General features: G+C 40.8%; 1 protein-coding gene across 2 annotated transcripts in view; it reads left to right on the top strand.

Annotated features, from left to right (window-relative positions):
- The window catches only part of IFNGR1 (interferon gamma receptor 1), a 35,361-nt gene extending 21,146 nt beyond the window's left edge, over nt 1-14,215 (top strand). The window contains exons 1-7 of one of the 2 annotated variants that reach the window (XM_043511064.1): nt 2,725-2,743; nt 3,343-3,457; nt 3,702-3,874; nt 6,157-6,305; nt 7,601-7,778; nt 8,628-8,743; nt 12,881-14,215. In XM_043511064.1, the coding sequence (XP_043366999.1) occupies nt 3,408-3,457; nt 3,702-3,874; nt 6,157-6,305; nt 7,601-7,778; nt 8,628-8,743; nt 12,881-13,396 (1,182 nt within the window). In that variant the 5' untranslated portion in view covers nt 2,725-2,743; nt 3,343-3,407 and the 3' untranslated portion in view covers nt 13,397-14,215. Of the gene's footprint in view, nt 1-2,724; nt 2,744-3,342; nt 3,458-3,701; nt 3,875-6,156; nt 6,306-7,600; nt 7,779-8,627; nt 8,744-12,880 lie in introns of those variants that run through there. The other variant, XM_038396806.2, reaches the window with a different exon arrangement.
- The last annotated feature ends 3,109 nt before the right edge of the window (nt 14,216-17,324 follow it).

The following is a 17,324-nucleotide window of genomic DNA, read 5'->3' as shown; positions in this document are numbered from 1 at the left end:
ATCCACACCATCTTCCAGATCATTAATGAAGATATTGAACAAACCTGGCCCCAGGACTGACCCTTGGAGCTCTCTGCTTGATACCAGCTTCCAACTAGACGTGGAGCCATTGATCACTACCCATTGAGCCCGATGGTCTAGCCAGCTTTCTATCCACCTATAGTCCATTCATCCAGCCCATACTACTTTAACTTGCTGGCAAGAATACGGTGGGAGATCGTATCGAAAGCCTTGCTAAAGTCCAGGAATAAATGAGTTATCCTCATTTTACACATAAGGAACCTAGGCTATAATTTGAAGACATGTCTACTAATTATGGTTGCTTCCATGTTTGGATACCTAACTTGAGAACTAAGGATCCATTTTTAGAGTATTCTGCATTTTTAATAATTGTATATGTTCAAAGCAATGTACAGACACTAACCAACTACTGTTAACACCCCTATGAAGTAGATGGGTAAATATTATACCCATTTTTAAACACAAGGAGACTAAAACAGATATTGACTTGTGCAAAGCCACAGAGTGAGTCAATGGTATAACCAGAATTGAAGCCCAAGACTTCCCAACTCCACATCTTGCTTCTAGAGGTGTTGAGCTGCTGCAGTTCCCATTGACTTTACTTGCAGTTGAGTGCTCAGCAACTCTGAAAACAAGGTCCCATGTCTCAAGTTGGGTACCCAGAAAATGAGGAATACAATGTGAAAATCTTCATTTAAGTGACTTACCCACCATGACATATGCAGTCTATAGCAGATGAATGGATGGAACCCATTTCTCCTGGGTGGCATTCAGTTGCCTTTGAAGGCAGTTCTTTCTCTTTCTGCAGTCCCCTAACTCATCCTCACGCTCTCCACACCTTGTAGTTCTACAATGGATGAATCAGATGTCCTACAGACAGCTGCATTCACTACACAACCGTGATTCACTTGCTGAATGCTTTCCAGGCCTTCTAGGTATCCAGCATAGACATCTACCTCTTGAGCTAAAGCGATACCTGGTATCAGTAGTATGCTATCATCTTCTATGAACCAGCTATTAGAGGGTGATGGTACACATAGTTTGTTAGAGCTTACATGACTACTTGCCATATGGCAGAAATACGTTGGAAATGAGAAATCCTGGGTTGTATTCTTAACTCTGCGGGGGGGGGGGGGAAGAGGGAGAGAATATAGGCTTGTGATTATAGACAGCACAGCCAACTACATAGAGTTTGCATATTCTGAAAAGCAGTGTGACTAAGTGGACGTGCTATGAGACGCACATTCTCGTTCTAGTTCTGCCTGAAATGACAGTATCCTCGTTACCTTTAATAATAAAATGTGTGAAAAGCAAGGCTCCCTTAATTTAGTCCATGTCCAATGCTTTTGCTGCGATGTAGGGATCCCTGTAGGCTGGACTATGTTGGAGATTAAATTTTGGAGATTTTAGGAGTAAGTAAGCCTCTAACAAGCTCCACTGAGCATGTGCAAATAGCATTTTTCAAAGACTTATAACTGCTGAAGCTGGGTGGATTTTCATGCTTAATGTAAACAAACTGAAGGAGAGGCACTCTTTAAGAGTTTTTGAGTTGTAGTAATGATAGATGTTACTTCTCAACCAACAGAAGCTATAAACACTTCAAATAGATGTGATTTTTTTCCCCCCAAGTTGGTGTGCCTCTTTAAAGGTAAGGGAGGAGGACATCAAAAAGCATATAATTTTTTGATCACTTAGGGCCAACATGCTTTTGGACAGGTCAGTGCCTTTCTTTCTTTGCTTATGTTCTGGCTATCTGTTACAGGTGAACAGCGATACTTCTAAGAGAAACTCTTTACATCCTCTATCTTGTAATCGTTTGTGTCTAAGCATGGACAGAGCCTGAAAATCCATTTCCCTGGGCAAGTAGGAAGTTTTCCTAAACAGGTGTCATCAACTTCTGCAGAATTTAAGTTTTTGGGGTTTTTTTTTTCTTTTTAAAAAGGTAATCTCTCAAACCTGAACTCTGTGGAAAACAATGCAGTGTAACCTTTCTGTAGTCTTGTCTATGTGAGGAAAGTTGCACTATTTAAATTAAGGTGTGATTTTATCTATTTTTTTTTAAACCCATTTATGCCTGTCTAAGCAGGCCTTGCACTGTTTTAACTAATAGTACGGTGTTTTGGTTTTTTTGGTTTGTGTTTTTGTTTGTTAAACCAGTGCAACTTTGTTTGGACACTTAAATCCATTTTAAACCTGTCTTCTACTGATAACTTGTTAGTATATTTATAGGGGCAAGTTAAGTCTATTTAAACTTGCTAATACTGGGTTTTGTATACTAAATTGTTGTACTAAATTGCTTTAAAACTCTGTTAAATTGGTGTAACTTCTATGTGTAAACAAGACCTAGACTGCTTATAACTCCAGTGTTGCTGCTGCTCAAAGCTGTTAAAAGCCAGCAGACTAACAACAAAAGTCTTGTCAGTTTTCACTGCTACTGTTCAGAACCCTGTAGACAGTAGTAACATTGAAAAGAATCATGTTAGTTTCACTGCTTTTAGGAATTATGAGCTCAGAGCTAGAAACTGAAGCCATTCACTTAGCTGGGGGCCCAAAAATGGAGGCCAGAAGATAGAATAGTGAGGACACAAACCCCTTGCAGCAGCCAAGAGGCTGAAAGGAGTAGAATAATGGGGATTCTACAACCATCACAGGAGCTGACGTCTATGATTAGAGAAAGAAACAGTAAAAGCTCCTGTTCACGTCCCATAGGCAGCCTTTGAAGGTGGGTCCAGAAACAGCATCATCCCCTTACCCAGCAGCTGGAGGGGTAAGAGATAGCATATCCCCAGGGCCATTACCCCAGCCAGTGAGGGATGGGGGTTCATCTTTCATATTTGCCTTTAGTTATTAGGCTTAATTCTTCTTGGGATTCAGGTGCTTGATATTTCCAAACTCTGTATGTGAGTGGGATGATTGGCAGCAGAGTTTGTGTGTGGTGTCCGGATAATGAAATCCTGTATGGAGAGCGAGAGAGAGCACGCCCCTTGAGTGGAGGCAGTGGAAGAAGAGACAGAATATATACTGGAGGTGGAAGAATGTAATATAGGAAAAGAGAGAGAAGAAGAGAAACTCTGAGGCTTTCAGCGCAATCTTGGACAAAAAGGATTAACTGATTTGTTGTTCTTAGAAGAAAAGGCAATCTGCCAGGCTCTACCCTGTTCGTATAGGCAGCAAGCAGAGTCTTCTCTAATGACTTCTGAAGTAACTTCCAGTAAATGCATTGTCTTCTGAATACTTCAGGAATATTGATGGCTGTTCTCGTACATCACAAAAACCTATTCCATCAAGGTACTGATTGTTCTGTTTGATTTCTTTTTTTAGTGCCTCTGCCAACAAAGGTTGAAATAGAATCCTTGAACTTCATTACTGTATTGCACTGGGATTACATGAGAATGCCTACAACCCCTCGCTTTATTGTGGAAATCAAACCTTATGAGTAAGTGTCTGTCTTGTATTATATCTTTACCTTATTTTCGTTAAAAGGCATTCATGTAGTGTGATTCCTTTGATTTTGCCATATCTCCAGGAAAGTTTTATTTCTACACAGTGAAATCATGCAGTCCCTATGAAATTCAATATGAGTGTAAATGAAGACAGAATTTGTCTCCATTTTGACATCTGTATTGTGTAATACATTGACTGTAAAAATTACATTAATTACTCTTTAATCTATTTTACAGGCTAGGGAAATATAAGATAGTCAGCACCTGCATGAACACAAGAAAACATTATTGTGACCTCTCTAATGAAATAGAAGAACTGAGTCAATCTTACTGGGCTAAAGTTAAAGCTTTCATTGAGTTAGAAGAGTCTGAGTACGTTGAGACCAAAGAATTTGTTCTGCGGCGGGATGGTAAGTTTAAATGTAAATATACGTTTTGCATCTAGAAAAGTGATATGAGATCACTTCAAATGAATTAATAGTATTTCTATTACATTTAAAGATGAATATAAATATATTTCTGGTGCAATATTGTACATTTGGTTAGGAATATCATAGTAGTAACTTGGGGTTCAGGATGAAAAATGAGCGTAACAGTTGCTTAGGAGCACTCTTTATAGGTAGTTACTTGTATGGTCCCCTCACTAATGTCTGAGCACCTTTCCAAATATTTTAAAAAGAGAAGTGGTGCTGGTGATGCACTCAGTGGCATGCTTTCCTTATTTTGCTACTGTCCCAACGCCCCAATATGGGGTAGGGAGAGAACACTGTTGTGCTTGGAAAGTACTGCCTTCTTAGACATCCCAGACATTGCTGTATTACAATGCTGGGTGAAATGATCCCTATTCAATGTGGCTTCAGTTATCCATCTTCTGATCAACCAAAACTGTTACCTCGAAGCAGAAGTCCCCTGTAGTATGACTGCAGAGCATAATGTCCTATGTTGAAAGTTATGCATTGCAGTCCTTATGCATATAACAATCTTTTTGGATTATCCAGATACATTTAATGTACTTTTTGTAGTTGGATAACTACAGGCTGTGCTGCGTATATTGTTTTCAATTATAAAATGTTTTTGGTGCGTTCAGAATCAATAGCATTTCATTTAGATTTACACCAAAAAAAAAAGAGGGTGCCATATTCAAGGCCTTTGGCTTATATACATTTTTAACTTTTGTATAAACCTTTCCCTAAATCCTTTAAGTGCCCAATCCTTGCCTTAAACTTAGGTGTCTTGAGTTCTTAAACCTGTTGCCCATTAGGGTAGTCTCATCACATCCATTTCCAATGCCTAATCTAATAAATAACCTAATAAATTGATACTACCTTTTTATGAGCAACTTTCTAGCGTGTTGTCCCGATAATTCCTGAGATTGTTTTTCATATTTAATAATCTTTGTTTTAATGTGGTGGTCTTAGATTCTGCATGATACTTGAATGAAATCTCATCAGTCAATAGTACCTTATTTTGTGCTTTAGTCTCATGTATACATGATTTGTTTAGCTTTTCTAATTTCTGTCAAAGAGCTGAATGTTAAGGCCTTGTATGTGGGGAAAGTTGCACTGGTTTAATTAAAATCAGGGATGGGCGACTGGCAGCCCTGGGCCACATCTGGCCCTCTGATTAATTTTTATTTGGCCTGCTAACCAGGGGTGTAACCATGGGAAGGCCAGGGTCAGCTGTTTTAGTACCTAAATCTGAGCCTGAGGAGGCAGCTCTTCCAGTGTCCAGAGTGAGGAAAGGGGCAAGAGGCTCTGCCAGCATGGAGCAAGAGGATGGCCAAAGGGGCGAGGCTCTTTCCACCACCTGGAGGAGGTAGTTCCCAGACACCTGGTGGAGGCAGCAGCTCTCCAGTTTTAGTAGGCTTGCTGCCTTCCTGGAGATCATGGAGTTGAATGTGGGCAGGCAGATGTATTTCACATAGCCCAGCATGGCAGTATCAGTGGAGGATTTGCTGCTCTGGCATACGTTCTCACAGCAGCAGCCAGGCGAGCTGCCCCAGGACAGCAAGGACTGCTTCTTCCTCGACCACAACAGCTTTGTCTTCTGCTATATCCAGAAGCCTAATTAAAATGGCCTGTCAAAGAGTTTGTGGATTCTGTGTCCCCGGCTACATTCAAATTGCCCGTCCCAGTCACTTTTGTACCAGTGAAAACTCTTGTGTGAAGAATTTTTGTTTGGTTGGTTTGGTTTAAAAGTGGCTTGTTCCTAGTTAATGTAGCTACACTGCGGGGGAGGAGCCACCCTTTAACCAAAATAAGGATGTGTAAGCACTTGTAAACAAGCATCACATCTGTCCAGTTGCCATATCCTTTTTCCTGTTCAGTGCCTTAACCTTTGCCCATTTAGACCATTTGACATTTTTTTAAAAACCTCATCCATATGTTTACATTTTTCTATGTTAAGTTTTATAAGCCATCTGGCAGACATTTTTGCCCAGTGTCGTCACTGGTACTGCCCATTCATGCTAGATTTGTGCCCATCCAAAAGCCTATATTCCCTTAACAAGGACTCAACTCCTCTGCAGCATTCCTCCCATCAGGTGTGTAATCACTTTCATTATTCTGGCATGTCTTTGGAAACAATTTTTTCCTCTTGAAAATGAACGATAAATGCCATATCGGTTAGCCCTACATTTGTCTTTGAATTCTGTATCAAAATCCTTCAACCTAATAGTGAACCTTTGTTTCAGGAAAAGTAGGACCACCTACTCTGAATGTCTCAATTGAGAGAGACCAACTCAGGGTTGAGATTCGCCACCCATATCGGAAACTTCCATCTGCTGTTAGAAAATATAAGGACTTCACATACAATGTGTTTTTTTCGACCAATGGAGAACCGGTATGTTTTAAATTGAAAGTTTCAGCTTGTATTTTGGCCTTTTTTACAAAGATGCATAGTTTTAGAAAAGGTATATATTAATAAATAATAGGTTTTTATTACCTTAAATTACATACACAGCCAAGAGATATTTCTTTAAACAATTTTAAAACTACTAATGATGCAAAAGTGAATCCCTGAAATGTTGAACGTGGAACCTTAACCATAGCCCTGTCCTTTGAGTATCCATTGCAGTAATCTTTAATCATGTAATCAATTAAATCATAAATCATTTAATTTCTGTAGGACCCCTGCTTTATTAAGTGTGCCTTTTGGACACCTAATCCATTTAGGTTTTTCTTTCATGTCACTCATTGTGATGATTGAGAACCTTATATTGAATGGAGCTGTTCAGTATTTACATTTATCTATGAGGATAAAAGCGTCTGTCCACTAACTCGTTCACTTATCTTATCCAAATAATCAGTCACCACTGTGGATTCAGAGTACATTCATTAACTTGTATGAATTTACTGCATGATAATGACACACAGAATTTGACTCCATATAAGGCAAGACTCAAATTTTCTTCAGTGCGTTGAGCTACCTCATTCACTGAACACCATACAGTCTGCTCTGCACGCTGAATGAAGCAGCGGCCCTCAGGGGAAATGCTTTAGTATGATCCAAAAATTGGTGCCAATGCAAAATTGGGAGATTGGGTTTTTTTTAAATGATCTAAAGATTACTGTACTCTGTGTACATATCTACATCTTTGATTTTGAAATCAATGCAGATTTTCACCAAACGTTTTAAAGGCACATATCCAGACCACCTCTGTGGAAGATTTAAAATTTATATGCCTATCAACTAAGTCACTAAAGCAATACAAAAAAGCTTGCAACACTTTTTTTTAACAGTAAATAAGAGCTTTGCTCTCAAAAAATGCTACGCCATTTATGCTCAAACTTCCTTTAAAAAAAAAACAAAACTGTCTCTAGGTGGAAACCAGTTCAGTCTGACGGGAAAGTTTCTCAGTTATAAACAACTGAAAGATCCTCAGAACTAGTTTAGAGCACAGTGTTCTAATATGAGTTCTTAATAATGCTAGAAGTTAGAGCTGTTGCCTTGCAAATAGCTGTTAGTTGAGATGTACAGCTTTTGCAATGCACAAAGATGAAGGAGCCACAGGTCTGATACTCGGCACTTTAAAAGTTATCACACTGTAAGGTGACAATACTTTCTTTACATATTGAGTCAATATTGTAATTTCAAAATAATTAAGGGTCTGAATCTAACTTTACTTTTTCTTTCAGCCCCAAGAGCTTGAAGCAGAGGAATGTAAGAAGCATACATGTAGCATATACATTCCAGTGTTTTCTACTGGTTCCACCTACTGTGTTTCAGCTAGAGGACGTTCATCAATTGTTTCAGATCGAATATTTTCCAAATCAAATGATAGTTGCGTTCATATTCCTTTAAAACAGCCACTAGGTAAAATCATTTATAAAAATCTGATCCATATTTCTAAAGACTTTTAACTGGTAACCATAATTTGTTTCAGTTGCAGCCAGACAGTTTGTAACTTACTGAATAAAAAATGGATCATTAAATTAGTCTTTGGAAGACAGACTTTGGAATTGCACAAGTGACATTCAGTTGAAATTTATAACCAGTAAAAATGTGTAGGCTTTCCTGGGTTTAAGGTAACCATAAACTTGTGATAAAAATATAAAGCAAGTGTCTTTTTTTTTTCCCCTCCTCCTCCCCCTCTCCCCCAACTTAAAAATGAGGGAGGATGGCTAATCTTCCTTACTATCTGTTCTCTCAACACTGGGTTCTGAATTCTCCTGCCTTTGGGATTCTCTCATTCATAACTCCTGGGACAGCCCCATCCTCCTTCTTACAGCAAACTAGGGCACACAGGAGAGCTGGGCCCAATTCTATTTAAGAGACCAACTCCACTATTACCCCATGTCTGTAATCAGTAGTTCTACAATTCTTGTGTTTTGGAGCACTTTCGTTTTTTAAAAATATAAAGTTATTTATCCACATTGAATCTCTCTAAAGAGCAGAAAAAGCTACAATTTGCTCATGCATTTCTTGTCCTCTTCATAATTAAAGAAAACATAATCAATAAAAAAAACCCTAAAGCTGTTTTTTAAAGAATTCTCTTGGACCAAATCATACATTTAATTCCAAAATATACACTCAATTGTGAAAACCCTAATTTGTGGATTTAGGTGCTCTAAAGGTTGTGTGCCACTTCTGTTTTAAGATTTTTGTGAAAGAGCAACGGCCTGTTTTCCAAACCTCTCACTTTATTTTGCTTTAACTTTCTAGACCTAAAAGGTATTATTATTGGTGTTGCCGTTGTCTTTGGCGTTGGACTGATTTTGGTAGTGTATTGTCTTTGCAAGCAACTAAAGAAGAGAAAAATTGAACTACCCAAGTCTTTGGTAAGTTTTCAGTACTGTTCAGTAGCACATTTGGTGTCAGTCTGTTGTTGTGTAGCACATTTTAATACCTAACAAGCCTAGTCTTACAGCTAATATTTCTATTGAAATACCTAGTGGGCAACATGTAGGAGAAAACAAACATCAGTAAACAAAACTTCATACTGTATAGCCACACTATTATCTAACTAAATAGCTTTTATCTGTCACAATATCTGTATTGTTCTTAAATTAAATCCTTTGCACTTGTCTTATCCTTCCACCATGATCTTGTGTTCTGAATTTATACACCAGTAAGGTTTTTTTTTTTTTTACTCCAACTAGATGCTTTGTATTTCCTTTAATACTAGACTTTCTCCTTTATTAATGGGTTTACTCCAGTAGGTTAGGTTTAAGTACTCAGGGCATGGCTACACTTGCAGATGAAGAGCGCTGGGAGTTAAACCTGCCTTCGGAGACTGCAGCGGGGAAAACACTGCCGAGTGTTTACACTCTCAGCTGGAAGCGCACTGGCGTGGCCACAGTAGCAGCTCTTGCAATGCCACAAAGAGCAGTGCATTGTGGTAGCTATCCCAGCATGCAATTGACTGCAGTGTGCTTTTCAAATGGGGGGGTGGGGGTGGGGTGGAATGTGACAGTGTGTTGTGTTTATGTGGGGGGGGTGAGAGTGGGGTTTTGGGGTGCTGAGTGTCAGCATGCTGTCTTTTAAGTGCAGACCTTCCCCCCCCCCCATCCCCATCCCCCTGGCTGCCTCTCTCTCACACACTCACAGCAAGCAACATTCCACACTAATGGCTTGCTTTGTCCAGGAGCAGATAAGCATGCCGGCTGTCAGAAACAAACGGAGCTTTGAAAGGGCGTATCCGCATTCCTACAGCTGATTCCAAAACAATGACAAGAGTGGCCACTTGACTTAAGGGGATTATGGGACTTTTCCGGAGGCCGATCAAAGCGCAGTAATGCAAAACCTCGTTCACACTGACGCTGGGGCGTTTCAGCCGAGGTGCAACAAGCGTTGTGCTTCTCGTGGAGGTGGATTGCCAGGAGCGCTCCAGCTGCAGAGTCCAGGCGCTCTTAAGTGCCTTGCCAGTGTGGACGGGTTGGGAGTTAGGGCTCCTGGGGCTGCTTTAATAACTTGCAAGTGTAGCCAAGCCCTTAGTTTCCATTCTTAAAACATTAACTTGTATCTTAATTGCACTTATTTTATGTTACTGGAAGCGCATTTGTGATGGGAGGAGTGGTGCTTAAGTTTGTCATTGGAGCTGGACTCCTTGAATTGCTAAATTTTTTTGAAGTCACTGAGTCATATTTTATAAGGAACCTTTAGACCTAGCGTCAGTAAATCTATCTGATGATAGGAAACCTCTGCTTGGGGGAGGTTTTTTTTTTTTTTTTCCTTCTAATTACTTCCTTGTTTTATGGCAAGAGAAATAGGTAGGTCTATGGGTATGTCTACGGTGCAATTAGACACCTGTGGTTGGCCCATGCCAGGTTACCTGGGTTAAAGGGTTGTTTAACTGTGGTGTAGATATTCAGGTTCAGGCAGGAGCCTGGGCTCTAGCACCATGCGAGTGGGGGAAAGTCCTAGAGCTCCATCTGCATCCCAAGCCCCGCGAGCCCAAGTTAGCTGGTACAGGCCAGTCACTGGTATCTAATTGCAGTATAGACGTACCATGTGTGTGTACCAGGGCTTGCTTTGTTCAAAAACTAACTGCAAAGAAGTCTATTCCACTGTCTGTTACAAAAGCCTTAGCTGCAAGTACCTCTTAGCGTTTATAAAGAAAGCCTCTGTCGCCATAGTATCCATTGCTAATATGACTGTGTAATGTAGAGGCAGTATAAAGAACTATATTATAACATAACACTGCAAACTCAAAGGAAGTCAAGATTAGATGATGATAATGGTCCCTTCTGAACATCTGTTAAGAACAACATCAAGATTAAGGCTCCCTTCCTCACTCATAGGCATAGTCTGCTGTTAGAAAAAATTTAGAGATCTTTGACGCTGGTGCTAAAATGTGGGAAGCTGTAGTATAGCCAGGATGCAGATGTTTTTCCATTATCGCAGATGCACATTTTGTTCTCTTGTTGCTAATAGCTTTTACAGAATATCATTTCAGTTTAATTCCCATGGTTCATATTCAGGCTTAAATGTGGAATTCTCTCTCTTTACCCTCCAATTATAAGAGATATTGGAGTTGGATTTGTAGCTGCTCCAAGGAACTAAATGAATGTCAGAGCATCTCATTATTTTAAGAGTGAAGGGAGGAGCTTTGTGTTTACACAGATCTCAATTCCTGTTTCTATCTAGTGTATATCTAGATCTTAACATCCAGTTTCTTAGTACCTGAGAGGGAGTTAACTGTAATTTGGTTCCAAAGGTAGAGACTTGAGCCTTATGTTCATTCCAGGACCAGGATACTTTTAACGTCTTGGACTCTTAACTATTTTGTGTCCTCTTAGAAGTAGCAATGTAAGATTCTCTTCCCCACCCTCCAACTCCAGTACAAAAAAGTTAGGGATTAACTGCAGCAGTTCATAACTACTTTGAGATACATGAATACTCCTGACCCTTTGTCTCTCTCCCTATATTTTCCGTGACTGTTCTTTAGCAGCTTTTTAATCCAGTGGCCACTTTCAGATAGTTTTGAGTGCGCATGTGCAAAAAAAGACCCTGAATACTTGTCTCCATTATAACAGAAAGAAGTGACGCACATTTAGAGAGGTTTTAGAGTAGTAGCCATGTTAGTCTGTATTCGCAAAAAGAAAAGGAATACTTGTGGCGCCTTAGAGACTAACAAATTTGAGCATTAGCTTTCATGAGCTACAGCTTACTTCATCGGATGCATTCAGTGGAAAATACAGTAGGGAGATGATTTATATACACAGAGAACATGAAACAATGGGTGTTACCATATACGCTGTAACGAGAGTGATCAGGTAAGGTGAGCTATTACCAGCCCGGGGGAGGAGGGGCAGAAAAACTTTTGTAGTGATAATCAAGGTGGACCATTTCCAGCAGTTGACAAGAACATCTGAGGAACGGGGGGAGGGGGAGGGGAGGAAATAGTTTTACTTTGTGTAATGACCCATCCACTCCCAGTCTCTATTCAAGCCTAAGTTAATTGTATATTTAGAGAGACACAGCTGCCAAAAAAGCAGCAGGGCTCATGACAGTTTAAAATTACATTGTTTTCCATCCCATATTCCTCAGTTTATAGTCCCAGGAAATTGAGAGCCTAAAGCACCCCTCAACTCATCTTTTTTTTTTTTTTCAGCCAAAATCAGCCAAAGCACATCAGGTGCTCTTCTTGTGGATTAATTTTCAAGGAGAAATATCACTTTTAACATACCTAAAGATTATAAAAGGGATGTTTTAGGGCTCTAATGTTGTTGTAAGACTGAGACTATGTCTACATTACAGCAGCACAGCTGTACCGCTGTGAGGTCTACCGTGTAGCCACTCTTTGCCTGCAGAAGAGAGCTCTCCTGCTGGCATAATTAAACCACCCCAATGAGCATTGTTGTCAATGGGAGAGGCATAGCTGTCCACACCAGCACTTTTGCCGGTGAAACTTATGTTAGTCAGGGGGATGTTTTTTTCATACCCCGACTGACAAAAGTTTTAGTGACAAAAGTGGTGGTGTAGACAAAGCCTAAATAACCTAAAAAAAATTCTGCAAATGAAGTAGCTGGGCTGGAAATTGGTGAAGAAAATGGCTAGTTTCAGGATTTGACTTCCTTTGTAGCTGAAGCTTGTAAGATTGCTTAAATAACAGGAGTAAGAGGAATATTCCCTGCTTTTTCCTCCTCCTTCCTTCTTGTTTACATACCACCACTTCTTCTAGTCTAATGGGTGATGAAACTTTTTTTAGGTCCCTGCTAGATGGTTGTGGAATTTGTGACATCTCACCTAAAAAGTCCAGCAGGTCTGTTGGTGTCAAACCATACACTTATGTCAGTTAACTCCTGTTTGAATTCAGATTTCCTGAGAGGAAAATATAGTTAAATTATCACATGTATCCCTTTTTAAAGCATTATTTTTGTCTTGCCTCTAAACTTTGATTTATAGAGACAGTAAACTATCATCAGAACACATAATGTATGTATAACTAAAAGTACCTCCTCTTTACTTTTAAGGTCACTGTGGTACGAAATCTGAACTCGCGCAACATTTTAGAAACAAAACCAGAAGCAAAATATATCTCGGTCATAATCTCATCATCCAAGCCAATGTTTTCGGTGAGTGACGAGATAAACGTGATAGAACAAGTAGACCAAGTTAAAGAAATAGGGACCCCTAATCCTGAAGACTGCAGTGAAGAATCAGACACTGCCAGTTCCCAGGAGATATCAAACAAAACAGAAGAGATGGCTATCCAAGAAAGCATTGCTGAAATGACCCCTGATGATGAACAAAGCCAGAGAGTGAAAGAGAATTATTTTCATTCTAATAGTAGCCAAATGGAGTTAAATAGTATTCCTTCAAACCCAGAGCCTTCCAATACTGAGATGCAAGAGTCCCTTGTCCTAAAGAGCTGCAACAAGTTTTCTGGTTATGACAAACCTCATGTACCAATGGATCTCCTCATAGATGTTGGGGAAGAGGAGTCCGTGATTGCATATAGGCATACTGATGAAGTGCATGAGTCATGAAGAGAATCATTGAAGACTACAGGGTGTCCCTTTTGGTGTCCACAACATTGATATTTAGAAGATTATGAACATCTTAGTCCTAATGGGATTATCAATGTGACTTCTTAGAGCAGACTCTTAAAATTGAAGGGGACTCAAATGGAAACTGCAACTAGTGTTGTGTCGGATGACAGTGCAGAAAAAGGGGAAGTGGCTCTGTCTCACATTAAGCCACTTGGTGGTTTTCCTTTGACATTTTCCTTTAGGCTATTAAAGAACTATCTTTATACAAAGGAAAGGTTCTGCAGTATCTTCTAAATAAAGTGTGTTGAAGAATTGTCTATATACCATATCAGTTTGGGAATTCCCAACTCCATGGCTAAGAACAGATTATATTGGAGCCTGTTCTGTAACTAGAAGTGCTTCTGCATGGTGGGTCATAAATTTGTACATCTGCACTAATTGCAAGACAGTATGCCACCCCTTCAGAATGCTCACATTCTACATTTACACTTACTGAAACAATATCTCTTGTGCTTATATATTTATCCATGTTTTTGTATACAGAAGCCATATTGTGCAATTATGTCTTACGCTCTGAGAAATCTGTATGTTAGCATGCTACCTGACCCTCATTGAAAAAGACTATTTTTGAACTCTTATCTGCTCTATTTCTTGAAGAAGCAATACGGTTAAGGCAGTTATTAAAAATGTTTAGCACTTTTCCACTAAAGCATTTTTATCCTAATTCTTAAAAGAAATATGTGGATTGCTAATAATTCCATTGCACTTCGTGGAAATAACTGTTTTCTTATTAAATTGAAAATGCCCATTTAATAGTATTTTTTTTATCTTCTTGAGACAACGGAATATTTTTTGGTAATTTGATCTAGTTAATTAGATCCTTTGATGGAACTCTGAAGCATGAAGCTATCAAACTGAAGATAGAAGGTTTGGATTTTATATCTCAATTCTTTATTACTATTTAAAGGCCTCTAAGGCTAGATGCTTGCAATCTAAATATAATTCCCCCTGTAGACACTATCTTATTGTGTTGCCAGAAGTTTTAAAATGGATCCAAATGAAGCTAGGAAACAATACAGGAAAAAGGCTGGAAATGTATAATTTTGCAGGTACATAGTATATTCATTGTAACGTCCATCTTTATTTAATGGGTGCATTGTGTAGAGTTATTTTGTGTGTTTTGAAAATGCTTAATTCTTGCCAAAATATTTGCACTTTGGAGCAAACTGAATGTTTTAATGGGGAACCAATAATGAACTTCACCAAAGAACAATAAATGTAAAGACAGATCTTTCACTGACATGAACACTCTCACAAGCAAGGAAATCCAGAGTTAATTTCCAGAGCAATTACTTGATTAACAACCCCCTGGCCCAATCTCCCCAAGAGAAAAAAGGTACAGTAACTCCTCACTTATCGTTGTACTTGTGTTCCTGAAAAATGCAACTTTAAGTGAAACGATGTTAAACCAATCCAATTTTCTCATACATTTTAATGTAAATGCGGGGGGTTAGGTTCCAAGGAAATTTCTGGGGGGCAGACAAAAGGCATTATATACTGTACTGTACTGTGGTTGGGAAGTGCCTCTGGCTTCTCACACAGGCACAGCCCGCTGCAGGCAAGGACACTAGGAAGCATCTTCACAGCAGCAGTAGCAGCTTACCTGGAGAAGAACAGGCACCGACTTTGCCAGGGGATGCTCCAGGCCCGCCTCTTCCCGTCCCCGCTGCACTCCAGGCCCAACTCTTCCCACCCCCACTCCGCTCCAGGCCTACCTCTTCCCACTCCCACTCCACCTCCTCTCCAGATCATGCTGCATGCCCACTCCTTCCCCACCCCCAGAAAGTCCTAAGCGCTGCCAAGCAGTTGTTTGGTGGGCTTAGGACTTTCTGGGAGGGAGGGAGAGGAGGCGCTTCCCTGCTCTTACCCCTCCTTCCCAGAAAGTCCTAAGTGCCTGGAGAAGCGCTGGGAGGGATGGGGAGGAGGCGGAGAAGAAGAACTTGTGCAATGCTATCTTGTAAAGTCACTGCTCTTCCACAAAATCTTACATGCAGTGGACAGAGCAGGCAGCCAACAACGTTATAAGGGAGCATTGCACAACTTTAAATGAGCATGTTCCCTAATTGAGCAGCGACGTAACTTTGAAACAACATTAAGCGGGAGGACGTTAAGTGAGGAGTTCCTGTATTTATCTGGTCTCAACTGCCATAGCATCTGTATCTTGCCCTTTTTTCCCCTTCTCAGCCTACTGGAAAAACAGCTGATTAGTTCACTTGTGTGTATGTGTAAAATCTGAGGAAAAGCCAAGTCAGATCTGAATTTTGCAATTAGGTCTAATCCAGAGACCCGTTAAATCAATGGAAAGATTTCCATTTGCATACCTGGCTTTTGGATTTGGCTCTTAATTCTAAATGAAATGAGACTTCTAGTCACTTGCAAGAGTGAATTCCATATTCTAGGTCTAGTCCCAAGAAAATTCTATTCGGTGCATCCCTCAAGTTCCAGTAGAAGATAGGTGACCTAGTTGTAGAGGGAGAGGCATTCTCAAGTTTCTTGTGCTACTGCTATTGAGGGCTTTGGTTATCAGGACAGAAATTTTGAATTGGACGGTCTTCAGTAGGAAGCCAGTGAATGTAGTGGAACACAGTGAAGCACAATGGCAGTCCGTGTTGCTAAGCATTTGGACTGCTGCATTTTGTACCAGGTGACATTGGGGGGGGGTTGTGGTTATACCTAAATATGAATTGTAATCCTCAAGCCTGGACTTCGTAAATGTTTAGATCACTTAGTTAAGTCTGAGACTGACAGGTAAGGGAGCAATCTCCTTGCCAATTTCAGATAGAAATGGGCAGGAGTTGAAGACAAAGTACTTAGATTGTCTTTCAGTTTGCTTAGAAAAAATTGGACACTAAGGATTAGTCTGCCAAATCATTAGGGTCAAGCAGTGGTTTCTCTGGAATAGGTCAGACTATTGCATATTTTAGGGTAGCTAGCAGATTTCCCTCTCCCTTTAGTTGATGTCCTAGGAATTTGCTACTCCTTTTACTGTGTAGGTAAGGCAGGAATCAGTCATAGGTGGTGGTCCCGATTGGTGCCTACCTCTAAAACAATTCTGTCAGGGGTGGGAAACCATTTTTCTATCTGGGCCATTGACCCACAGAAAAAAATCAGTCATGGGCCACACACAGCCCCATGGTGGGGCACGGAGGCTCAGGGCTTCCCTGAGGCTCTGGGGTGGGGTTAGAAATGAGGGGTTCAGGGTGAAGGAGGGGGCTCTGGGCTGGAGCAGGGGGTTGGGATGTGGAAGGGGGTGAGGGCTCCGGCTGGAGATGTGGGTTCTGGGATGGGGCTGGGAATGAAGGGTTTGGAGTGCAGGAGGGGCTCAGGGCTGGGGCAGGAAGTCGGGGTGGGGGTGTGGCATCTGAGAGTGAGTTAGGGTGAGGGAGGGGGTTCCAACTTGGGGCAGGGGGTTTGGGGTGCAGGCTCTGGCCAGATGGCACTTACCTTAGGCAGCTCCTGGTCAGCAGCGCAGTGAGGGTAAGTCCAGTTCCCTGGCTCCACGCTGCTCCCAAAAGCAGCTGGCATGTCCGGTCCCTAGGTAGCGGTGCGGCCAGGTGGCTCTGTGTGGTGTGTGGTTCCCAGCCAATGGGAGCTGCGGAACTGGCGCTGGGGTCGGGAACCTCACATGGAACTTCCCTGATTGCCCCTGTGCCTAGGGACCACAGGGACACTCTCACAATATGCTGGGGCTGAGTAAACACTAGCCTTATATTCTGCTAATGCTTTTGTAGGTAATGGAAAGAATGTAGGGAAGGGTTAAAGTTATGAATGTGAACTAAAAGGTTTAGTTGCAGGTTGCAAAAGGCCGGAAAGGGGGAGGGAAAAAAAGAAAGGAACGGGTTAACTTGATGTTCCAGCTAAACCC

The sequence above is a fragment of the Dermochelys coriacea genome, chromosome 3, assembly GCF_009764565.3.
Source record: "Dermochelys coriacea isolate rDerCor1 chromosome 3, rDerCor1.pri.v4, whole genome shotgun sequence".
NCBI lineage: Eukaryota > Metazoa > Chordata > Testudines > Dermochelyidae > Dermochelys > Dermochelys coriacea.
Note: the sequence above shows the minus strand (reverse complement) of the source record. Positions and strands in the feature narration are given on the sequence as shown.